The 25989-nt window shown below is 44.2% G+C and overlaps 1 protein-coding gene across 2 annotated transcripts in view; it reads left to right on the top strand.

The window, feature by feature from the left end:
• Positions 1-22929, top strand: part of LOC140197361 (solute carrier family 15 member 1-like) — a 59108-nt gene extending 36179 nt beyond the window's left edge. Inside the window, exons 16-23 of one of the 2 annotated variants that reach the window (XM_072257314.1) lie at positions 1516-1638; positions 3750-3893; positions 8641-8687; positions 10296-10403; positions 12557-12653; positions 14540-14686; positions 15964-16071; positions 21861-22929. In XM_072257314.1, coding sequence (XP_072113415.1) covers positions 1516-1638; positions 3750-3893; positions 8641-8687; positions 10296-10403; positions 12557-12653; positions 14540-14686; positions 15964-16071; positions 21861-22058 — 972 coding nt within the window. In that variant the 3' untranslated portion in view covers positions 22059-22929. Of the gene's footprint in view, positions 1-1515; positions 1639-3749; positions 3894-8640; positions 8688-10295; positions 10404-12556; positions 12654-14539; positions 14687-15963; positions 16072-21860 lie in introns of those variants that run through there. The other variant, XM_072257315.1, reaches the window with a different exon arrangement.
• Positions 22930-25989: the final 3060 nt, after the last annotated feature.

The raw sequence follows: 25989 nt of genomic DNA, 5'->3' as shown, positions 1-25989 counted from the left end.
TCCCTTCCATTAACATCCCACTGCCTCAATATGGAAGGATCTTTGATTATGTTGGCCAACATAATCGAAGACTCTACCCACCCAGGACATTCTCTCGTCCCTCTCTTCCCATCGGGCAGAAGATACAAAAGCCTGAAACCATCAGGCTAAAAGACAACTTCTATCCTGCTGTTATGATTCTATTGTATGATAAGATGGAGGCTTGACCTCACGATCTATCTCGTTATAAGTGGGCACCTTTTTGTCTACCTGCACTGTACTTTTTCTGTAACTGTTGCAGTTTATTCTGTTGTTGTTCTCCCCATTATTGTAGTGAAGTGATCTGTGGGAATGGTATACAAGGTAGGCTTTTCACGGCAGCTCAGTACATTTGTCAATAATAAACCAATTTACCAGTTTATTCCTCTCTCAGATCTACCTTATGTTAGTCCCCAGCTTTCGCCTCCCTTTCTCAGCCAGCACCAGCTCTTCATGTATCATTCTGCCTCTCCTGCCCTTCGCTCTTTCCCCCTCTTAAAGCTAACTCTTCTTCCCGCGACAACAATCCATTTGCTGCAGGAATTCAAAGGGGTGAGCAGTATCCGTGGGAGGATAAGAAGAGATTACCTCTCAGGTCAAAGCTGCAATGATAGGCACGTGATGAAAGAAGAATGGAGGACAATGTAGGAGGGAAGTGTTTGATTGAAGCTGGAGTAGGTAAAAAAAAGTTAGTACAACATTATGCGCCAAAGAGCCCATTCTATGTTTTATGTTCTAGTACCCTGCCGTAAGTTGCTGCTCAACCCTCTGAGTTGCTGCAGCAGATCGTTTGTTGCTCAAGATCTCAGCAACTGCAGTCTCTTGTGTCTCCTTCCAACTTCTGCCTGTTCAGATGAAAGGTCATTGCCCTGAGACTTGTCTGATCAGTCCCTTGCAAAGCTGCTCAGACAAGACTCCTGTCAAACTGGACTTCCATGAACAACTAACACTGTTTGCTAAGTATGTTCAGAAAGCCGAATGTTTAACAGCAGGAATTACTACTGCTATTGCTATTTTACATTTGACTCCGTGCTTCTCCCACCACACACGCTGACTGTTTTCAGCATGTGCTGCTTTTATAGAAGGTTGTGAGCATGTTTGTAATTTCCTCTGTTCTACTGCGCGAGATTGACATTCCTCTCCCAGCACTGTCCAGGAGCAGTTCAGAGGCACACTGACATAGCTGGTACATGTGGAGTTTGCATCTTCGCCCCATGGCAGTGTGGGGTTTCCCATGGGGACTTCTGCCTTCCCGCTTATCCCAAAGACACACGGGTTGGCTTGTGAGTTTAGCTGAATGGTAGAATCTAGGGATAGCTGTCTGGAGTGTTTAGGAAGAATGGGTTAGGGTGAGATAGGTAGCTAAAGAAGGTGGTAGGTGGTTGGCATGACCCTGTAGGTCAAAGGCCTGTTTCTGTGCTGTATCTCTCCATGTTTGGGCAATGATTCGAATCATGCTATGTGGTCCTAAATGTATCTTCCTTCTTTCCCTTTTAGAAAACTCTTCCTAAGTTTCCCGTTGGCGACCAGAGTCAAATTAAGATTGTAAATGTCGGTAAGACAACAGCCAACGTATCCCTGGACTACCTTTCCAAGTCTTATTTGGTGGAGCCTTCACAGGTACGTGGTATCAATGGCCCATCTGCCAACGAGCACTTGCACCCTACTCAAAGGAATGGGACTCACTGAGAATGCATAACAGCTGCAGTGTAATCACCATTTCTCCTCCTACTCACTCCTGAATCAAGTTTAATATATATTAAATAGTTAAGTTAAATTAGTGCAAAAATAAAAATTATAAAGTGAGATCATGTTCGTGGTTTCAATGTCCATTCAGAAATTGGATGGCAGAGGGGAAGAAGCTGTTCCTGTATCATTGAGTGTGAGCCTTCAGGCTCCTGAACCTCCTTCCTGAGGGTGTGTCTTGGTTGGTGGGGGTACGTAGTGATGGACGCCGCCTTTTTGAGGCATTGTCGTTGGGCACATCAGGAATGTGTTCTGTTCTTCAGACAGCCCCTCTGCTTGAGGATAGTCTACTCCTGGCTCCATGTTTCAGAAGGCAGTTTTAGGGAAAACACCTTAAGTGAGTTTTGAATGAAGGGATTTCCAGAGCTGAACAATTAGACAGTAGAATGCACAGGAGGAGTGAGGGAGCGGATGTGTCCCGGAAATGGGACGTTTTTTTTTATATCGGCATCCTAATCTTCCCAGCCCATTAGGTAGGGAGGCCCAGCAATGGAGTTGGAACAGTACTTCACTCACAATGTGTGACTTAGGTGGGGGTTTGATATCAAGGTAACCCCTCATGCTTCACAATTTAATTGGAATTGAGGCTGGGAATTACTTTCAGAGTAAACACTTGTGCATAGTCACAGAAAAGAACTTTCACTCATTGTTCAAGATGCAGATGTTGTTATCAAAGTCGGCATTTATTGCCTGTTCCTAACTGTCCTTGAGAAGGTAGGGGTGACTCACCCTCTTGAACCTCTGCAGTCCTTCTGGAAGGTGCTCCTTGGGGAGAGAACTCTAGGATTTGGACCCAGTGGTGAAAAGACAGTGATATATTCCCAAAATGGGATGGTGTTTAAGGGGAACCTGTTCCTGCTAGCCTTATGCCTCTTGGTGATAGAGGTCATGGACTTTGGAGGGTACTATCAGATTAATCTGGGTGGGTAACTGCTGTATAGATTGTAGAAGGTACACATTCACATCTACCAGCCTAAACCTTCATTTCGTTCAGCACGATTCTGTCAGGGCTTATAGCCCTGGTACGTTAATGGTTTTGGTTGGTGGATGTGAATGTGAAGGAGGAGATGGGTTCAGAAGTCTGATAGCAGTGGGGAACACACTGTTCTTAAGTTTGGATGTTCAGTCTTTCAATCAGGCAGGCTGCTTTTTTTTTCTTGAACAGAGTTAAGCTTTTCAAATGTTGTTGGAACTGCACTCATGAGGGAAGGCAGAGGGTATTCCATCAGACTCCCAGTTTGTGCCATTCAGATGGCGGGAAGGGCTTTGAGGTGTCAGGAGGTGTTCGGTTCACTGCAGCCCCCCGATCTTCCTTGCAGCTGCGGCATTTATCTCACTACCCCGTTAGGATCCTGGTCAACCACAGCCACAGGATGCTGATGGTGCGAACTCTTTGATGGTAATGACTTTGAACGACAAGGATCGATGGCTAGATACCCTCATATTGAACATTAGATCAGTTTATTGTCATAGAAACCAGGGTGCAAGGAGCTTCCCCGCTCATGTAAAGGTCACAGAGTAAACTGTGTACACGGTAACAATAAATACATTAAATAAATAAATACAGTACATTGATGAGTCCAAAACAGAAGAATGGTACAAAGATTGTAATGCAGCTGTAGTAGTGCACTTCTACAGTGACAGTCACTTAAAGGGGTGAAACTAAGCTCCTGAGAACATGGCAGCACCACCGGGAAGGGGTGGTGAAAGAGGTCACTGGTTCAGGCATCTGACAGTAGTGGGGAAGAAGCTGCTTTTGTGTCTGCCCATCTGGGCTTTCAAGCTCCTGTATCTTCTCCCAGAAGGTAGAGGAAAGAAGGTATAATGGCCAGGGTGGCGGGTATCCTGGACCATATTGTTAGCCTTCCGGAAGCAACACACCGTGACAACCCTGTGACAGACTGGGCAGGGTCTGCCGCTCCCTACGGGTTTCAAGCGAGCTTCTTTTCTCCTGCTTATATAATATATTATTCCACCTTTACTAGGCCACTGACTACATCACCGTCCCAGCAGCCGATGTGAAAAGGGTTACTGTTTATTTTAACAACAAGGGAACAAACATTACAACTAAGCTTGTCAACAAAACTCGCAACACCCTCCTGGTGCTGGACTCTTCAAATTATGATTGGGTGAGTGAGCTTTTGCGCATAGTACAAGTGAAGTTAGAGGCCGCCTGTGAGGGGAAAGGAGTAAAGCTCCAATAACCTGCCACCCACAGTTATTCAGAAGTGCCGGAGTGGTTGGTGTAGCAGAGTACCAGATGCTACTCCCATTAGTACACCAGAACATGTTCTTGTATGCGACACAGCAGAATAATTAATTTTCCAGTGAACAGGCTGAGTTCCAGAATAAAAATCAGAATCAGGTTTATTAGCACTATCTTAATAAGGTGATATTTATTGTCTTTGGGGCATCAGCACAGGGAAAAGACATAACAATACTATAAGATACTAAAGTAGATAAACAACGCTAAAAAAGGAATTATGAGGTAATGTTCATAGCCTCATGGACCATTCAGAAATTAGACGGTGGAGGGGAAGGTGCCTGTTGTTCAGACATTGAGTGTGGGTCTTCGGGCTCCTGTACCTCCTCCCCAATGGTAGTAATGAGAAGAGGGCATATCTAGATGGTGAGTTTAAAATGAAAAGAGGAAACCAAACCTGTAGAACTTGTACACCATTGTGGGAATGGGCCTCTGGTGAGCTTAAAGGGAGCGCAGGGAACAGAACCAGATAACAAACAAGAGGAAATCTGCAGATGCTGGAAATCCAAGGCACACATACAAAGTGCTGGAGGAACTCAGCAGGCCAGGCAGCAGCTATAGAAAAAAGTACAGTCGACATTTCAAACTGAAACCCTTCGGCAGGAGAAAAAAGCTGAGGAGTAGATTTAAAAGGTGCAGGGAGGGAAGAGAGAAGCACAAGGTGATAGGGAGAGGGATGAAATAAAGAGCTGGAGCGTTGATTGGTGAAAGAGACAGAAGGCCATGGAAGAAAGAAAAGGAGGGAGGAGCACCAGAGGGAGGCGATGGGCAGGCAAGGAGGTAAGGTGAGAGAAGGAAAAAGGGAGGAGAAATGATGAAAAAGAGCAGGGATGGGGGGCATTACCAGAAGTTTGAGAAATCGGGTTGGAGGCTACCCAAACGGAATATAAGGTGTTGTTCCTCCAACCTAAGTGTGACCTCATCACGACAGTGGAGGAGGCCATGGACAGACACATCAGAATGGGTGGCTACTGGGAGATCCCACCTTTTCTGGCGGACGGAACGTAGGTGCTCGGCGAAACAGTCTCCCAGTCTATGTCGGATCTCACTGAAATACAAGAGGCCACACCGGGAACACTGGACAACAGTATGTGACTGTGTTGTGAGGGAGATCAGTGGGGAGGGACGAATGGACAAGGGAGTTGCATAGGGAGCGATGCCTGTGGAAAGCAGAATGTGGGGGGCAGGGAAAGATGTGCTTAGTGGTGGGATCCCATTGGAGATGGTGGAAGTTTCGGAGAATTATGTGCTGGACGTGGAAGCTGGTGGGGGTGGTGGGAGGTAGGTGAGTTCCACTTCGTTCTTTACAAAAGTCAAAGTCAAGTTTATTGGCATATGCAAAAGGACATGTGTGCACAGGTGCAAAGGAAACCTTTCAGCAACATCACAGGCACATAGCCTAGCACAAAGATGAGTGACGCTGAATAGATAATGAATAAAATATTGTAAATATTTGAAATAATATAAAAATTGTAACCATTTCAATTTTACTAACGAAAGTATGAATTAGGATTGCAAGTCTGTCTTCAAAGGTTCAATTGTTCCATTTAATATCCGAGAATGTTTACAGTATACAACTTGAAATTTTTACTCTTCACAGATATCCATGAAACAGAAAAAGAACACAAAAATGAAGGACAGCAAGTGTTAGAACCTCAAAGCCTTTAGTGATGGGTTAGAAATTAGATGTTGACCAGGAAATGTCCCCATTTGTTCGTCAAAATACTAACATTGGAAACTTTTCCCTGTCCAAAAGACCTCAGTTTAGCTCCTCAGCTGAGATGTTTCACTCTCTTAGTCCTTTATCAGTCTGGAATGTTGTATTCACTCCCTGGAGTGGGTCTTGAACAAGCTATCTTCTGACCTAGAGGTATAGAAACCCAATCCACCGTCCTGCATAGGAATACTGAATGTGAGATTGGGAATCCATGAGGGGCAATGTCAAATGAAAAAGAATGCTGAAATTATTTTGGCACTGATGAAGACTATTCCACCCATCAAGTGTATGCAATCTTCTAGCAGACCAATTTCTCCTGTTCTTTCCCCACAAACATTCTATACCAGAAGGATGCATTACACCTGAACCCGAAGGAACGAATACCCTCGCGGGCAGGTTTTCTAGTGCTTTTGGGGAGGGACTATCTAATTTGGCAGGGGGATGAGAACCAGAATGATAGGGCTGGGGATGGGGCAGATGGTATACAAGTCAATGTAGTGTGTGGTGAGACTGAGGATGGACAGCCAGATGATAGGGCAGAATTGCAGTCAGTGGGATGGTTGAAGTGTAACATGGGAAAAATCAAAAAGGGTGGTGAATACAGGCCTGAAGGTGTTATATTTAAATGCACGTAGTGTACGGAGAAAGGTAGGTAATCTTGTAGCCCAATTAGGGATTGACAGATATGATAATGTGGTCATCGCTGTGTCATGGTTGAAAGAAGATCATAGTTAGGAGCTTAACGTCTAAGAAGACACATTGTATCAAAAGGACAGGCAGGTGGGCAGATGGTGTGGGATGGCTTTATTGTTAAAAAAATAAATCAAATCCTTAGAAAGAGGTGACATAGGATCAGAAGATATAGAATCCTACTGGGCAGAGCTAAGAAACCGCAAGAGTAAAAAGACTCTGTTGGGAGTTACAGTATATATAGGCCCCTAAACAGTAGCAAGGATATGGAGTACAAACTTCAATCGAAACAGAAAAGATATGTAAAAAAGGTAATGTTACAGTAGTCATGGGATGTTTCGATCCTAAGAGAAATAACTTGTAAAATGTTTATGAGATCACTTTTACAGCAGCTTGTAGCTGAGCCCAATAGGGGAAAGGCTATTTTCGACTGTGCATTGTGTAATGAACCTGATTTGAATTGGGAGCTTAAGGTAAAGGAACTCTTAGGAGACAGTGATCATAATATGATAGAATTCATGCTGCAGTTTGAAAGGTTGAAGATAAAATCAGATGTATCAGCATTACAGTGGAGTAAAGAGAATTCTACAGGCAGGAGAGAGGAGCTGGCTAAAGTTGATTGGAAAGGGCACTAGCAGCGATGATGGCAAAAAAGCTACGGTTAAGAGTTTCTGGGAGCAATTTGGAAGGTGCAGAATAGATACATCCCAAAGATGAACAAGTATTCTAAAGGCAAGATGCACAACTCTGGCTGACAAGGGAAGTCAAAGACAGCAGAAAAGCAAAAGAGGGGGGCATATAACACAGCAAAAATTAGTAGGAATTTAGAGGATTGGGAAGCTTTTAAAACCAACAGAAGGCAATTAAAAATGCCATAAGGAGAGAAAAGATGAAATATGAATGTAAGCTAGCCAATAATATAAAAGAACCATAGAACCATAGAAACTACAGCACAGAAACAGGCCTTTTGGCCCTTCTTGGCTGTGCCGAACCATTTTCTGCCTAGTCCCACTGACCTGCACACGGACCTTATCCCTCCATACACCTTTCATCCATGTATCTGTCCAATTTATTCTTAAATGTTAAAAAAGAACCCACATTTACCACCTCGTCTGGCAGCTCATTCCATACTCCCACCACTCTCTGTGTGAAGAAGCCCCCCCTAATGTTCCCTTTAAACTTTTCCCCCCTCACCCTTAACCCATGTCCTCTGTTTTTTTTCTCCTCTTGCCTCAGTGGAAAAAGCCTGCTTACATTCACACATTATACCCATCATAATTTTATATACCTCTTTCAAATCTCCCCTCATTCTTCTACGCTCCAGGGAATAAAGTCCTAACCTATTCAACCTTTCTCTGTAACTGAGTTTCTCAAGTCCCGGCAACATCCTTGTAAACCTTCTCTGCACTCTTTCAACCTTATTTATATCCTTCCTGTAATTTGGTGACCAAAACGGAACACAATACTCCAGATTCGGCCTCACCAATGCCTTATACAACCTCATCATAAGATAGAAAAAGTTTGTTCAGATATATAAAGAGCAAAAGAGAGGCACAAGCGGATATTGGACGGCTGGAAAGTGACACTAAGTAATGGGGGAACAAAGAAAAGGTGACGAACTTTATAAGTATGTTGCATCAGTCGTCGCTGTGGAAGACACTAGCAGTATGCCAGAAGTCAACACAGATGATGGGAGGACACAAGGTGATGCCAGATCAGGAGCCGGAATAGTTTAGTAATTATGGGGACACTGAATAAAGGGATCTTGGGGCAAGTTAGAATACAGGCAGTGGGTAGATAGACTTTTAGCAAGCAGAGAGGTGGGAATGTAGACCCAGGGGTTATAATCATTCCAGGCACGATCCTACACGGAGCAGACTTGAGGACTTAAAGGGATTGTCATGCTCCTCATTCTTCTATATATCGTACAGGCAGTAGGTTCCAATCCATCCCATCTCTTGAATAATGGGAGCCAACACCATCACAGCCAGAGTGCTTAAGCGGTAGACTACAGCTGCAGTTTGGAAGGACAGCACTGGTTATCTCTTAGTGAAGAGTAAGCTGTGGAGTGAGTCAAATGAGGAAGGAAGTCACAGTTGTGATTAAACATCACTGAGGAGATGCATAAACTATGGAACTAAGGACTATATAACTACAATATACTCTGAAATCAACACAAAAAAAAGCTATACCTTTTTTTTGACAGCTGGAAGATACTAACAGCAAACCAGAGGAAGGAAAAAATGCCATCAGGTAAGTTCCTTCATAAGGAAATGCTGCCCTTCCACTCTCTGTATACTTGAGTTTGAAACCCACTGCCTGTGTTCTAACTTGCACCAAGATCCCTTCACTCAGTGTCCCCATAATTGCTCAACTATTCCAGCTCCTGATCTGGCATCACCTTGCGTCTTCCCACCATCTGTGTTGAATTTCCTCCATGGGAGTCACCTCTCAATCTTATGATTATGATTATGAGGACACGCAGTCCCCTTTTATTGTTATTTAGTAATGCATGCATTAAGAAATGATACAATGTCTTTCCGGAATGATAACACGAAAACACATGACAAACCGACTTAAAAACTAACAAAAAACACATAATTATAACATATAGTTACAACAGTGCAAAGCAATACCGTAATTTGATAAGAACAGACCATGGCACAGTAAAAGTTACAAAGTCTCTCGAAAGTCCCATCAACTCACGCAGATGGTAAACATGTTTACCAGTTCTATCATGTTTGCTGTTGTGTGCTGGGGCAGCAGGCTGAGGGTAGCAGACACCAACAGAATCAACAAACTCATTCGTAAGGCCAATGATGTTGTGGGGGTGGAACTGGACTCTCTGACAGCGGTGTCTGAAAAGAGGATGCTGTCTAAGTTGCATGCCATCTTGGACAATGTCTCCCATCCACTACATAATGGACTGGTTGGGCACAGGAGTACATTCAGCCAGGTACCCATTCCACCGAGATGCAACACAGAGCATCATAGGAAGTCATTCCTGCCTGTGGCCATCAAACTTTACAACTCCTCCCTTGGAGGGTCAGACACACTGGGCCAATAGGCTGGTCCTGGACGTACTTCCTGCCATAACTTACATATTACTATTTAACTATTTATGGTTCTATTACTGTTTATTATTTATGGAGCAACTGTAACAAAAAAAACAATTTCCCCCGGGATCAATGAAGTATGACTATGACTATGACCAGACCTCCAGCGCTGCCAACTTGCTGATGCAGCATCCTGGAAGCATCCGACCACGGTCCGACCCTGAGTCCGTTCGAAAACTCCGAGCCTCCAACCACCTCTTTGACACCGAGCACCGAGCACCATCTCTGCCGAGTGCTTCGACCCCGGCCCCAGCAACAGGCGATACGCAAAGCCAAGGATTTGGGTCCTTCGTCTCCGGAGATTCTCGATTCTCGATCGCTCAGTAACCTCCTCTGTAACCTCTGTAATCTTTCTAACCTCTTCTGAAATAGCTCCAAGGCTACTGGTGCCCTCTAATCCTGGCCTCTGAAGCATCCTCTGATTTAATCTCTCCATTGTGTATCCAGCTGCCCAGTGCTTGAGCTCTGGATCTCCCTCTCTGGATCTCTCTTCCCTCCACCTTTCTTTCAAGCTTAACACATCGACCAAGACTTTCTCTAAGGTGACCCACCATCAGGTATTGTCTGATAATACTCTCGTGAGCAGTCTCAACATGCTTTCAATATGTATCCCAAAATAATGACTATTGTTTCTATTCTTTTATTTATCTGCATCTGTAATTACACGCTGATTTTGTAACATTCTTTTATTTCTCTCGCTATGTTTGACCACTTGCTGAAATAATTAACTTTGGTTTCTCTCCAGATTTACCACCACATTACCCCATGTTGAAAACGTCACAATGGGTGGTGTTGATTTTGGCAATTTGAACCAATTAAGCGTGACCAACTACACATTTTTCACCAAAGGAAAGTAAGTGACTATCTTTGGCAATGTAAGTTTGCACAAAGTCGGTGAAATAGCTCTCCATTTACCTAAACTGGGACATTAGGGAAGCTTCCCCAGGTCCTCTTGGCATCTTGGGAGAGGAGACATAGCCTCTGTTTAAAGACTTATCCAAGAAATGGCATATCAGAGTGTGCTATGCCCACCTTAGTATTGTGGATATGTCAGTCTAGATTTGTGTGCAGCAGTCTCTGGATTGTGCTTGAACCCACAACTGTCCAATCCTGAAAATTAGAGGATCATACACCGAGTCAGAAACAGGTTTATTATCATTGACATCGGTCACAAAATTCATTTTGTGGCAGCAGTACAGAGCAAGACATAAAAATCACCATAGATTACAGAAAAAATAGTGCCAAGACAGGAACAGTGAGGTATCATTCAGGAATTTGAAGGTGCAGGTGAAAAGTGCGAGTCTTCAGGCTCCTGTCCCTCCTTCCTGAAGGTAGTAAAAAGATGAGGGCATTTCCCAGATGGTGAAGATCCTTAATGATGGATGTGGCCTCGTGAGGCACCACCTCTTGAGAATGTCCTGAATGGTGGGAAAGGTTGAGTAGCTTGATGCATTTGGTTGTGTCTACAACCTCCTGAAGCCTCTTGTGATTCTGCGCTTTGCTGTCACCATACCAGGCAGAGTTGGGATGTAGAGGTAGATTCTGTGGTATTGTAGAGAATGCAGATTGTAGTTAGGACGATGATATAGCAAACATGGATGTGTTCTATTGCAAGCTGCAACAGTTTCAATCACTTTGCATTATTTTCTTGGAAAACCCATCTCCACTGTTGGGAATTTCAGTCCATTGTGCATAATGCAATGCCCAGAGGTAGCTGGCCCAGGGAAGAATCTCAATTGACAACAATTGCCAACTCTTGCAGACTCCTGTAATGTGTACAAGGAATGCAAGCTCCTCCAATCATGACTGTAGGAACAGAGCCCAAATGGAGGGTTAAGTCTTCTTCTGCCACCTACAAGCTGGCAGTGGTAAACCCCTACAAGAAAATCTGGCAGGCAACAATGTTTAAGTGCACAGAAGGATCCAAAGGCCCACATTTTCAACAAAGTCGACAGCATGCTGCTGGAAGAGAGGAGATTTATTTATTTAGAGATACAGCCCAGTAACAGGCCCTTCTAGCCCAACGAGCCTGCGGCGCCCAATTACACCCATGTGACCAACCTGTATGTACGTGGAATGTGGGAGAAAACAGGAGCACCTGCAGGAAACCCACTTGGTAACAGGGAGAATGTACAAACTCCTTACAAGCAGTGGCGGAACTGAACCCCCGTTCACCCGCCTTGTAATAGAGTTACACTAACCTCTGCCTTCTCGTGCTGCCCTCATAGGATATTTGAGTGGTGGTACAGGAGCGTAGTGGTTAGTCCAACGCTTTACAGCACAGGTGACCCAGGTTCAATTCCCAACGCTGCTGGTAAGAATTCTCCCTCTGACTGCCCTGGTTCCCTCCGGGTGCTCCAGTTTCCTCCCACAGCCCAAAGACGTACCGGTTGGTAGGCTAATTGGTCATTGTAAATTATCCCATGATCAGGCTAGAGTTAAATCAAGGAATTGCTGGACAGCAGGGCTCGAAGAGCCAGTAGGGCTGTTCTGCACTACCTCTCAATAATTTTTTAAAAATTGTGTTATTTCATATTTTTTTTACAAGAGACGAGACTATTTTGTCCAGCGCTGACTAGTAGAGTGATCCAATTCACATTCCCTGCAACCTAATCTCCCCACGTCCCCATCAATTCCCCCCTGGATTGTACCCCCCACCCACCCAGGGTGGGGGCAAATCACAGCAGACAATGAATCCCCCGACCTGCACGTTTTGGGGTGTGGGGGAAGCTGTGGTACCCAGGGGGAAGCCCACGTGGTCACAGGGAGGAAGTGTAAACTGCACAAGGACAGCACCGGAGGTCGGGGTCGAACCTGGGACGCTGTAGCTGTGAGGCAGCGGCTCTACCTGCCATGCCACTGAGCTGCTCTTTGTTGCCGTGCTCAGTCTCCTCCCAGCGCTACAAGAGGAAGGAGTGAGGGACAACGAGGGACTGCCGTGCCCAAGTGGCACCAGCTGTGAGATGTTCCTCTTTGGGTTTTAACCTTCTGACTTCTCTGACACAGGAAGACAATTACGTTCATGAGCGATGGAAAGAAATGCTCAGAGACATCAAAAGACTTTGGTTATGGGAGCTCATTCACAATCGTCATTGATCAAGCGGTTTGTATGCTAAGAGATGTCTGGTTGCATGGACATTCTTTGAGTTTTAATTTTTAAACTATTCCTCCCCCAAAAAACCATCTGCTCTATCTGAATGAAAGTAATATAGTGTTATACAGCATGGATATAGATCCTTCTGCCCAGCTCATCTATGCTAACCAAGCTGCCCACTGAGCTAGTCCTTTTTGCCTGTGACTGGCCCTTATCTCTCCAAACCCTCCCTATCCATATACCTCAAACAAGAGAAAATCTGGAGCTGCTGGAAATCCGGCAACCCACACAAAATGCTGGAGGAATTCAGCAGGCCAGGCAGCATCTATGGGAAAGATTAAACAGTCAACGTTTCGGGCCGAGATTAAAGGTCTCCATGTACCTGTCCAAATGCCATTTAGAACTGGAATTGGTGTATTATTGTCACATGTACCAAGGTCCGGTGAAAATCCCATCTTGCATACTGTTCATATAGATCAAATCAGTTACACAGTGCACTGAGGTAGTATAAGGTTAAACAATAACAATGCAGAATAAAGTGTAATAGATACAGAGAAAGTGCAGCACAGGCTTCTTAAGAGATAACAAGATTAACTTTATTTCTCACGGGTATATTTAAACCCGTGTGTTGGTTGCATCAAATCAAGTCAGTGAGGATTGTGCTAGGCAGCCCAGAGACGTCCATTGCAACCAGCACCAACATGGCATACCCAAAACCCACTAACCTTAACTCTGTGTCTTTGGAATATGGGAGGAAACCAGAGCACCTGGAGAAAACCCGTGTGACCACAGAGAGAACGTACAAACTCCTTTCAGAGAGCAACAGGAATTGTACCCTGAATGATGTTGTGGATGCATTAACCACTATGCCACTGTTCCACTGTCATGCATTAGTGTGAAAAGTTTTCCTTCAGATCTCTTTTAAATCTTTCCTCTCCAGTTTCAAACCTTTGCCCTCTAGTTTTGGACTCCCCTTACCTTGGATAAAAGACTTTGGCTTTTAGCTCTATGCCCCTCATGATTTTATAAACCACTATAGAATTACCCCTCAGCCCCCTACGCTCTAGGGAAAAGATTTCCCAGCTTCTCCCTCAAACTCAAACCCTCTAAGCCTGATAACATCCTTGCAAATCTTTTTTGCACCCTCTCCTAGTTAATGATATCCTTTCTATAATAGGGTGACCAGAGCACTCCCTTCTTTAAATTTTCCTTTCCCCTGTGTCCGTCAGGTATCTGGAGGAACTCAGCAGGTCAGGCAGCATCCGTGGACAGTCAACCTAAAACATTGACTGTTCATTTTCCTCCACAGATGCCGCCTGACCCACTGAGGTCCTCTAGCATCTTGTGTGTGCTCCAGATTCCAGACTCTGCTGTCTCTTGTGTCCCTGTAAAATGCCTTTCTTCGTGGGGTATGGTTAACAGCAATAATATCTACTTATATAGCCCCTTTAAACCACCAAGGCATTGAAAAGTGATGTTATCTCCAAACTTTAACACTGAGTTAAACAAGGGGAGACTACAGAGAAGAGGAGTGAGGGAATTACCAGACTTGGGACTCAGGTAACTGAACACACTGCTGCCAGTGGTGGAGTGAATAAATCAGGGGTGCTCGAGGGACCAGAAAAGGATGACAGCAGTGATCTGGGAGGTGGGATGGGGGAGGGGGGTTCAAAGGGCTTGGGTAGGGTATGGGGACGGGGAGTAAGAGAACCTTGTGTGGGTCGGCAAGCTTGGGGCAATGGTAGAATAGGACTTGGCAGTCTGGCTGTAGGCAGAAGCTGGGATGAGCTGAAGGCCCTGAAACTCCAGAGTTCTGGATGGGAATGAGAGCAAACAGAAGCTACTAGCTTGTGTGAATTTAATGATATCAACATTGCATTTTTTTTATTGTTCAGTGTTCCAGCACGGATCCTAAATTAAATTACGTTGAAGAAATTGAAGCAAACAGTGTTCACATGGCATTGCAAATCCCTCAATACCTTCTCATTACAAGTGGAGAGGTGGTCTTTTCTGTCACTGGTTTAGAGTTCTCCTACTCGCAGGTGAGTAATGGCGCCTGGTCAGAATTTCCAGTAAGCCTCATGGTCAATGCCCAAGATCTGTAACTTGGCCTATTAACAACTTGTCTTTCCCTTGTACCCTCAGAAATGCCAACACCAGACAAGCATTTGATATTTTATTCAGGCTATTGACTGTTAAATATTGTATCAAACATTTGAATCGTCAGCTACCAAAAATCAGCTCCATAGCTTCTCATCTTTCCTCACGCTTCTTTGCAACAAAGGAGGAGGCCACTGGGGTCATCAAGTTGATGCTGTCAGGTGTATCCATTCCTCCATTTATTTCCTTGTAAATCATTCTCCCCAACAAACCAATCATCTCCACCCTGACACGGGTGGTGCCCCCTTGTACTAGGACTTACTTATAGCAATCGATTAACCGCAAAGCTGACACGTCAGGAGCACCTGAGGGAAACCCTCATGGTCCCAGGGAGAATGAGTGAACTCCAAGCGGACAACGACCCGAGGCCACGATTGAATCCGGATCACTGGGACCATGAGGCGGTGGCTCAATGTACTGAGCCACAAAAGGTCACCAGTGGGGAGCGAGGTGTTGCACAGGATGCAGATGGCGTCCTTAGGGAAAGCAGAAGGAGGTTTAATAAATGGTGACTGATTTATTATTGTCACTTGTACCGAGATACAGTGACAAATTTAATATCCATAAAGATCATTTCATCATAGAAGTCCATCCAGGGAGTACAATAGCAGAATGCAGAATATAGTGATACAGTTTGACCATCAAAGGTTCATTTAATATCAGAGAAGGTGTGCAGTATACAACCTGAAATTTGTACTCTTCACAGACATCCAGGATGGATGATGGAGGCACCTAAGCTTCCTCGCACCCTCCTTTCACAGAGGCACCAATCAGGCATTATCCCATTTTCATCCTCTCCGCTTTCTCATCAACACCCCATCCCCACCCCGTGTCGCCTGCGGATTCTCCCCCTCACCCACACACTAGGAGCAATTCACCCAACAAAACTACACATGTGGGAGGAAATCAGAGCATCCAAGGAACCTGAGATCACGGGGAAAACATGAAAGCTCCACACAGACACCAGTGAAGGTCAGGACTGAACCAGGGTCTCTGCCACTGTGAGGACATGACTTTACTAGCTACGTCACTATCCTGCCCTGAAAATTGTTCCATTACCATAATAACTTTGTTAATTTAATTATTAATAATGTCACTCTGTGTGTCTGGCTATAGACCAGGAGAGTTGTCTTAACTATTTCTAAATTTTCTCGCTCAGGCACCTCCCAACATGAAGTCAGTACTCCAAGCTGGCTGGCTCCTGACCAACGCCTTCGGAAACATTATTGTCTTGATAGTAGCAGAGGCTTCGACAATTCAGGAACAGGTATGTGGGATTCAGGAGGTGAGGGATTTTAGATGGACAAGGTGAGGCTGTTTTTCCCTGCTGCAATGGAGGTTGGGATGACAACTGATGATGGTGGGCAAGATCAACACTGGTTTAGAAGAGAGAGAAACTGCTCCCACTCATTCCAAAGACCAGGTGACACAGGTACTAAATTTTAGGCAGCTGATACGGGGGGGGGGGGGGGGGGTTCCAAGGAGAATTGGAAGGGCACTTGAAGAATAATTAATTGCAGGAATCTGGTGAAAGTGCAGGGTAGCTACATTTGATGGGATTGTTCTTCCTGAGGTGAAAGAGATCCTTCAATTTCATAGCAACTCTCTGCTAATGAGAGTTAGCTAATACTATGGGCAGGCTGAGCACAATGTTAGGATGTTGATGGGATCCTCCAGGATAACACTGGGAGAACTGGGACTGGAAGGAATGCTAAATCCTTGTATTTCCATTGGGCCGGTGGTCTCTGGATCCCAAGGCAGTTTTAGAAATTGATCTGTCACAATGCCAGAGCCCTGAGTCAATCCCGACCTCAGGTGCTGTCCATGTGGAGTTTGCATGCTCTCCTCTTGACCATGTGAATTTACCCTAAGGGGCCTGGTTTCTACCCTTTTCCCGGAGATGTGCAGGTTACTTGTTTCAATTGACCACTGTAAATTGCCCTTAGTGTGTGGAGTGAGGATAGATTCTGGGGGGGCGGGATGGGGGTTGGGAAGCTGATAAGAAAATAGGGGGAATAAAATGGGGTTCGTAAAAATGAGAAATTGATGATCTGCTTCTGTGCTGTTCATAAGTTGAAAGCTGCAAGTTCAAAGCAAATGTATTATCGAAGTACATACATGTCCCCATATACAATCTCGATTCTCATTTTCTTGTGGGCATTCACAGTAAATACAAGCGTCACAACAGAATCAATGAAAGACCACATCCGACAGGGCATTCAACAACTAATGTATAAAAGGCAACAAAACTGTGCAATACAAAATGAAAGAAAATGAAAGAAATATTAATAATCGTAAATAAATAAATAAGCATTAAGTATCAAGAACACGTGATGAAGAGTCCTTGAAAGTGACCCCATAGGTTCTGGGAGCAGGTCAGTGATGGGCTGAGCCAAGTTGAGTGAAGTTATCTCCCAGTTGAAGAACACCTGCTAATGTAAAGCAGGAATTTGTAAACAGCAAGTGCCCACAAATAGAAAGGCATGATGAGATTTAGTGAAGCTGACTGATAATAACTATTGCCCCAAGGACGCAGGGCAACATAGGTGGGTCAAAATGGCTTCATGGCACTGAAATCTCATCTGGCTCCTCCAACCCGAGTTTCCGCTGGAGTTCCAGACTTTGAACGCAGAATCCTCTGACTCAGAGGGATAAGTACGGCCCACTAAACTACAGTGGATGTTCATCCTTTGGCTTCCCACACACCCTGGTCAGGGTACGAAACCTTACAACCATGTATACATATTGGGATAAACCTGGAATAATTATTCAGGAAATGGCGCTGTACTGTAGCTGAAAGGTCAGACAACTGTCCTAGTGCAGTTGGTGCCTCAGAGGTTGGGACTGAGGGACATCATTGGGACAGAGCCATTGGACCGCCACACTGTCCCAAACAATACTGTTCCTGCTCAGTAATTATCCACGAGAGGGTCAGCTAAACCCAAGAGAAAATCTAACAGTAGAAGAGAGACTAAGTTGATGTTGGGACATATCCTAGTAGTTTATTTCAAGAAAGAAATTGCACAATGTCCAAAGAATTTCATAAAATCTACTGCGCTGTAACAAAAATGATATCCATTTATACAGTGCTTTTCAGAATATAGAACATCTCTTCTTTCTGTGTATGATCCATATGCCTCTATCCCATGCATATTCATGTATCCATTTAATAGTCTGTTAAATACCACTGCCATATTTGCTGCTACCATTATCTCAACAGCCTGCTTCAGGCACCCCACCACTCTGTAACAAAAAACATCCCCTGTAAATTCCCCCTTGCTCACCTTAATGTCCTCTTGTACTTGACGCCTCTCCCCTGGGGGAAGAAAAAACTTGACTTTATCAATGCCAGTCATCATTTCATAAACCTCTATCAGATCTTCCCCAATCCAAGCTTCTCCAGCCGACATCACAGATCTTCGCCCAGCTGCTCTCAAGGGCTAAGTGATAAAGGTTTCAAGGAGATGGCTCAAGGCTTAGTCACGGGTGGACTTAAGGAGAATGGGAAGGGGGTGGAGAGATTTGGGGTGAGAATGCCTAGAGCTTGGATTCTTGGCTGCTGACCATTAATTGAATTCGGGGGTGATCACAAGTCCAGCATTGGAGGAAACACTGAAGCACTGGGGATATTTCGAGCTATCAGAGATTACCGAAGTAGTGAAGTGCTAAAACCATGGAAGGACCTGAAAACTAAGATGAGAATTTTAAAATGGAGGCTTTGTTTGGCTTGTGCACTGGTAGGCAGGTGGTTGATAAGAAAAACTAACTGACCTTAACCTCCAACTGCACATAAATCTCCGCCGCACTCCACACCAACCCTCATCAAACCCCCAGAGTGGTTTTCATAGAACATAGAACATAGAATAGTACAGGCCCTTTGGCCCACAATGTTGTGCTGACCCTCAAACCCTGCCTCCCATATAAGCCCCCACCTTAAATTCCTCCATATACCTGTCTAGTAGTCTCTTAAACTTCAATAGTGTATCTGCCTCCACCACTGACTCAGGCAGTGCATTCCACGCACCAGCCACTCTCTGAGTAAAAAACCTTCCTCTAATAACCCCCTTGAACTTCCCACCCCTTACCTTAAAGCCATGTCCTCTTGTATTGAGCAGTGGTGCCCTGGGGAAGAGGCGCTGGCTATCCACTCTATCCATTCCTCTTATTATCTTGTACACCTCTATCATGTCTCCTCTCATCCTCCTTCTCTCCAAAGAGTAAAGCCCTAGCTCCCTTAAGCTCTGATCATAATGCATACTCTCTAAACCAGGCAGCATCCTTGTAAATCTCCTCTGTACCCTTTCCAATGCTTCCACATCCTTCCTACAGTGAGGCGACCAGAACTGGACATAGTACTCCAAGTGTGGCCTAACCAGAGTTTTATAGAGCTGCATCATTACATCGTGACTCTTAAACTCTATCCCTCAACTTATGAAAGCTAACACCCCATAAGCTTTCTTAACTACCCTATCCACCCGTGAGGCAACTTTCAGGGATCTGTGGACATGTACCCCGAGATCCCTCTGCTCCTCCACAATACCAAGTATCCTGCCATTTACTTTGTACTCTACCTTGGAGTTTGTCCTTCCAAAGTGTACCACCTCTGGGTTGAACTCCATCTGCCACTTCTCAGTCCACTTCTGCATCCTATCAATGTCTCTCTGCAATCTTTAACAATCCTCTACACTATCTACAACACCACCAACCTTTGTGTTTCCTTCTCCTTACAGCCATATTATCTGCCACCAGGACAGGATTAATTCTTTGCTCAGCTAAGGGAAATCCTATTGACCTCAATAATTTAAATGTACAATCATAAAATGTCCATAGGATTTCTTAAATCCTACTGCACAGTAACAAAAATAATGACCATTCATAAATGGACATGCAAATTAATGCATTGAATAATAGTAGTAATAAATCTCTATTATTTAATCAGAATTAGATTCAGGTTTAATATCATCAGCATCTGTCATGAAATTTGTTGTTTTGTGGCAGCAGTATAGCACAATACACAGTAATCAGATTACAATAAAAAGTATAAATAAAAATAAACTAAATAAGTAGCGCAAAAAGAGAGGGAAAAGAACTGATTATGGGTTCATGGTCCATTCAGAAATCTGATGGTGGAGGGGAAGGAGCTGTCCCTGAAACATTGAGTGTGTCTTCAAGCACCAGTACCACCTCCTTGATGGTACCAATGAGAAGAGTGCATGTCCAGAGTGATGGGGGACTTTAATGAAGGATACCACCTTTTTGAGGCATTTAATTTTGACGATGTCCTCAATGCTGGGGAGGCAAGTGCCACGATGGAGTTGGCTGAGTTTGCAACTTTCTGCAGCTTTTTTCCAAAAAGCTGTACAGTGGACCCTGCCTACCAGACGATGATGCAACCAGTTAAAATGCACCTGTAGAAATTTGCAAGTGCCTTTGATGACATAACAGATTTCCTCAAACTCCTAGTGAAATATAGGGGCTGTCGAGTCTTCTTTGTAGCTGCATTGATATGTTGGGCCCAGGATAGATCCTCAGAGATGTTGACAGCCAGGAACCTGAAACTGCTCACCCTTTCCACCGCTAATCCCTCGATGAGGACTGGTGTGTGTTCCTTCGACTTCCCCGTCCTGAAGTCTACAATCAGCTCCTTGGTCTTTCTGACATTGAGTGCATGGTTGTTGCTGTGACACCACTCAACCAGCTGAACTATCTCACTCCTGTACGCCTCCTCGTCACCACCTGAAATTCTGCCAACAATAGTTGTGTTGTCGCCAAATTTATAGATGGTGTGCATGTAGATAGATTAGAGCAGTGGGCCAAGCACACATCTTGAGGTGCACCAATGTTGATTGTCAGTGAGGACTGACAATAGAATTTCCCACAATAAGCCCTTCTTCTCTACAAACCCAATAAAATTTATGAAAAACCATGTATAAGTTTTCATATATTTTATTATATTTCTTTATTTTCCTGTAAATTCCTGCAGGAAAATTAATCTGAAGGTTGTACGTGGTAACATATATGTCCATTGATAATAAATTACTTTCACTTTGACTTTGGCATTATTGCACATTGGTACATAATCATTTTGTGTATTATTATTATCATTTAAGTCTGCACACTGCTAAGTGTGTTTTTAAATGTTGCTGCTGTAACAAAAAAAATCCCACTTGGGGTCAATAAGGCATTTATTAATATTATTAAATTCAGAGCAGATCCTCTTTCTGTACCAATACACAAAACCCAACATTATTGGCCATTTTTTAATCTTTTCAAGTCAAGTCAAGTTTATTGTCATTTAACTACATCATTTATACCATAAAATAAGACAATGTTCCTCCAAACCTGGGTTTAGAGCACAGTAGTACATATAACACACAGTAACTTGGGAAAGTAAGAATAAAATCTACAGATGAGATATGCTTAAATAAACAAAGTAAGTGCATAAATTAAATACCGCCTGGTAGAGAACAGGTTAACCGATCATACTTCGAATGTGATGTGGCAGGGGATTCAGGAGCCTAATGGCCTGAGGGAAGAAACTTCCTCCGGTCCTGACCATTCTTGTCTTTATGCATTGGAGTCTCTTGCTTGATGGTAGAAAGTCAAAGAGGATGTTGGATGGATGGGTGGGATCTTTGATAATCTTCACAGTCATTTGTAGGGATTTCTGGTCCAGTGCTCGGCTGCTCCCATACCAGATGGAGATGCAGCTTGTCAGGACACTTTCGATGGTGCTCCTGAGGAGTTCAGTTCAGATGTTTGAGGTGGAGTCTCGCTTGCCTCAATCCTCAATCCCCTTAGGAAGTGGAGTTGCTGCTGTGCCTTCTTGTTCAGAGAGGTGATATTGAGGGATAACTGCCTTCTGAACTTGATACATCTTACATCCACTTGTCTCCCCTTGTACATCCTAGCAGATACATCCTCAGAAAAAGGACACTACTAGATCCTATTAAAGTCTGTTAAGTTTATTGAGATTGCAATAGTTCACTGTATGAGTGGTCTGAGTCTTTTTGATATTCCAAGTTCCATTGCTAATTATTTTTCTCTCTTTTTCAGTGGGCCGAGTACATTTTGTTTGCTGCTCTCTTGGTGACTGTTTGCGTAATATTTGGCATCATGGCCAGGTTCTATACGTACGTGGACCCAAAGGAAGTGGAGGCTGAGTTTGAGGAAAAGGAACGAAGCAAAAATAAAGAGAGAGAATTAAACGGTGTCATAGGCACAAGTTATCCAACAGCCCAGTCAGAACTCTAAAGATTTCTGTTCCACAACTAGACATACCCACATGGACTAGACCCATGGGCTGGCACTTGCCTCAATACGAAACTCAAGTGTGACATTGGTTCCTTAGTTAGAAGTCCTTCACAGTGAATATTTTCTTCATTGTCTATACCAGCCGGAGTTTCAGTATTATTCCCAAAAGTTGAAGAAGAGCCCAAGTAAAGACATTTGAAACTGAAATACTCATTTTCATGTCTCTTCATAACTTGAAGCTCATATCTGCCCCCTGGTGTTGATTGATGTCCTAAAGTGTCCACTTTAGGTTTGACATGTTTATATATTAGTTTTAATTCTGGTTATATATTTATATGAAATATTGCAATACTTCAAGGATGTATTTGTTCTTAATTCTGTACATTATTGCAACTTCAGACAAAGCAACAAGAAGGTGAAAGCCCACCCCTTCCCCATCTAAAACAGCTTTAATACTCTGAAATCCTGCTAGTGTTTAACAGTGCCCACCAAGGTAACTTGGCTTGATCAGCAAAACCCTTTCCAAAACAGCCTGACTGCTTCAAGGAGGATTGTGCTTAAGTTTCATACATGTTGAAGAAGGTATAAAAGCAGATATTAAAGTTGATAACTTTTTATATGTCAATATATTTCTCAATTTTAAAATGGATTTATTTGTGTTCTATTACACAATACATGGTAATGTGTGTGTTATGTTACACAGTACCATAGTCGTTAGAGTTCAATTTCTGCCGTTGTCTCTAAAGAGTTTGCGTGTTCTCCCTGTGACCGTGTGGGTTTCCTCCCCAGCCCAAAGACGTATGAGTTTGGGTTAGTAAGTTGAGGGCATGCTATGTTGGCGATGGAAGCACTTGCGGGTTGGCTCCATTACATCTTCGGGCTGTGACGGTCGTTGACGCAAATGAAGCATTTCACTCTATGTTTCCATGTTTTGCTGTACATGTGCCAAATAAAACTACTCACTTTTAACCTTGTCTACTGCATTTGGTGCTCTCGGTGTGGCCTCCGCTGCATTGTTGAGAACAAGTGCAGACTAGGTAACTACCTTGCTTTGTTTCCAGGCTGTCTGGAGCTCTTGGTTGCCAGCCATTTTAACTCTCCACCCCACTCCCACACTAACCTGTCTGTCCTCAGCCTCCTCCACTCCAGGATGGAGCCAAATGCAAACTCGAGGAGCCACTCGTCATAATGCCTGATGAAGCGTCTCGGCCTGAACTGTTGACTGTTTACTCTTTTCCATAGATGCTGCCAGACCTGCTGAGTTCCTCCAGCATTTTCTGTGTGTTGCTCTGTCCAGCATCTGCAGATTTTCTCATGTGATTTACCTCAATAACTCTGCCTTGATAGTCTACAACCAAACAGCACGAATATTGAATTCTCAATCTTCCTGTAACCTGCTCCCACTATGTGCCCTTTATCTTTTTTCTGATCCGCCCAGGCCCTTTCACGTACCCCCTTCTTTTCTAATCCTCAACTCTCCCTCCCCCACCACCACCACCCTGTTACCCAGTTTATTGCCCATTTCCCACCTAGTTGCATCTGTCCTTCACCACACACTTTTCACACTGGGCTGCCACCGCCCCCATCGCCTCCTCCTACTGTTTCCAACTGGCCTCCCACCTCCCCTATCTGGATCTAAGCTCCAGCTTCCTCTCCTATCAGACTTCATCACCTGCAGCCCTTTGTTGCTTCCACTTAACACCTTCTGGCCTCTTTCACTCTCTCCACCACTTGGTTCCACCAGCCCATCAACCTATCATCACCATATCCACTTATCGCTTGCCAGCTCCTGCCTCACCTCTTTATACTGGCTGTCTCCCAGCTCCCCACTATCCTCCCAGAATTGGAGGGTCTTAATCTGAAATGTCAGTTATCCTATCCTTCCACAGATGCTGCCTGGTCCACTGAGTTCTTCCCGCGGATTGTTTGTTTTTGCTTCAGATTCCAGCATCAGCAGTCTCTTCGTGTCTCTCTCTGTTTTATATGTCCCCTGTGTTCTTGTCCCCCATGTTGCAAAGGCAGCCTCACGTTCATCTTTGCTAATAAGCTCTGCATTTATTACAAAACCATACCTGCGCTGGAGAACCTGGTAATGAACTGTCTTCTTCAATCGCCTCACTGCAATCCTGGAGGCAGATCCTTGATTTAGACCCCAGGACAATGAAGGACCAGCAAGATGTCTAGCATGGTGCAGACCCTCTTCATGTGCTACTATGGTCCTTCCTGACAGCGGAAATTTAGTTAAACTCAAGGTCATTGCCATAAGCACAATTCATGCGTGGGATCCGGGATCAGCCATGATGAAACGGCATGGGCTGAATGGCCTAATTCTGCTCCTATGTCTTATGTATGCATGAGTCGTTAAGAAACTTGCCTGCAACAGCATCATGGGCACATTGGCATCAGCTAAGTAGCATTCACAAGAATAACATGAATTAAACATTTTTTTGCAAGAAAGAACACAATTAGAATAAAAAAAAGTCAATTTTAGTCCAAAATAATTTGAGTGATGTTGCTAATCTCCATTGATTAGGGAGTCAAAGATCAAGGGAGAGCTGGAATCTGTCTGAAGTGTTTAACTAAACAAAGACGTCACATGGGTTGAGAGAGAGAAGTTCTTTCCTCTGGATGTGGTAATCTAGAACAAGGGAGTAGATGCTAGTGTTTGGGAGTAGTGTCAGCTCTTAGGATTCTTCCCCACACCCAGACCATCGAGGATCTGGAATTCTAACTACCATCTCTCATCCTAAAACTGTCTGAGGATCAAAACCAGGATCAATCTGTTCTTTATGTGTGGTGGGTTTGAGGGTTAGGGGCCAGGGTGATTTGATGGACTTGCTCTTTGTTTCAGCCATGGTATATTAGGTAGCCTCAAGTCTGATTCTCCTCATTCAGTTTTCAAGTTCTTGATAGTTATCAAATTTCTGACCTCTGTCAACTCCTGATATGTAATTTGAAACTTCTTGAAATGGACATTCCTTTGCAAAGATGATTGAAGATCGGTAAATTGGCACAGACACCGAGGTACAGTGAAAAACGTTATCTTGCATCCTATCCAGGCAAATCATTTCATCACGTCAATGCATTGAGGTAGTACAAGGGAAAAGCTATAACAGGATGCAGAATAAGGTGTTACAGAGAAAGTGCAGTGCAGGTAGACAATAAGGTGCAAGGTCATAACAAGGCAGATTGTGAGGTCAAGAGTCTGACTTATTGTAGAAGGGAACCATTCAATAGTCCTTAAGCGTAGTGGTACGTGCTTTCAGGCTTGAGTATTTTCTGCTCAGTGGGAGAGGGGAGAAAACAAACTGTCTTTGGATATGCTGGCTGCTTTACTGAGGCAGCTAGAAGTGTAGACCATGGAAGGAAGGATGGTTTCCATAACACGCTGAGCTGTGTCCACAGCTCTCTACTGTCGCTTGCAGTCATGGGCAGAGCAAGAGTCATATTAAGCCTTGATGCGTCCGAATAGGATGCTTTCTGTGGTGCATCAATAAAAATAGGTCAGGATCAAAGGGGACATACCAAATATTTTAGCCTCCCGAGAAAGTAGAGGCACTGGTGAGCTTTCTTGACCGTGGCATTGATATGGTGGGACTAGGACAGGCTATCAGTGATGTCCACTCTGATAAAGTTGAAGCTCTCAATACTCTCAGCCTCTGCTCTGCTGATGTAAGCAAGAGCATGTGGAGCACCCCACTTCCTTTTGCTGACACTGAGGGAAAGGTTGTTGCCATGACGCCATGTCACCAACCTCTCTATCTCCTTCCTGTATTCTGACTCATCAATATTTGAGAAGCAGCCCACTACAGCAGTGTCATCTGCAAACCTGTCACCTGCAAAACTGAACACTGCTTTGGGAATATTACCCACTAAGCTGGGCGGTGTTAGCAAGATCTCAAAGCAAACTCTTCACTCATAGGGAAAGGAA

This window comes from Mobula birostris, chromosome 5 (assembly GCF_030028105.1).
Source record: "Mobula birostris isolate sMobBir1 chromosome 5, sMobBir1.hap1, whole genome shotgun sequence".
Taxonomy (NCBI): Eukaryota; Metazoa; Chordata; class Chondrichthyes; order Myliobatiformes; family Myliobatidae; genus Mobula; species Mobula birostris.
The sequence above is the reverse complement of the archived record's forward strand: the minus strand, read 5'-3'. Positions and strand labels throughout refer to the sequence as shown.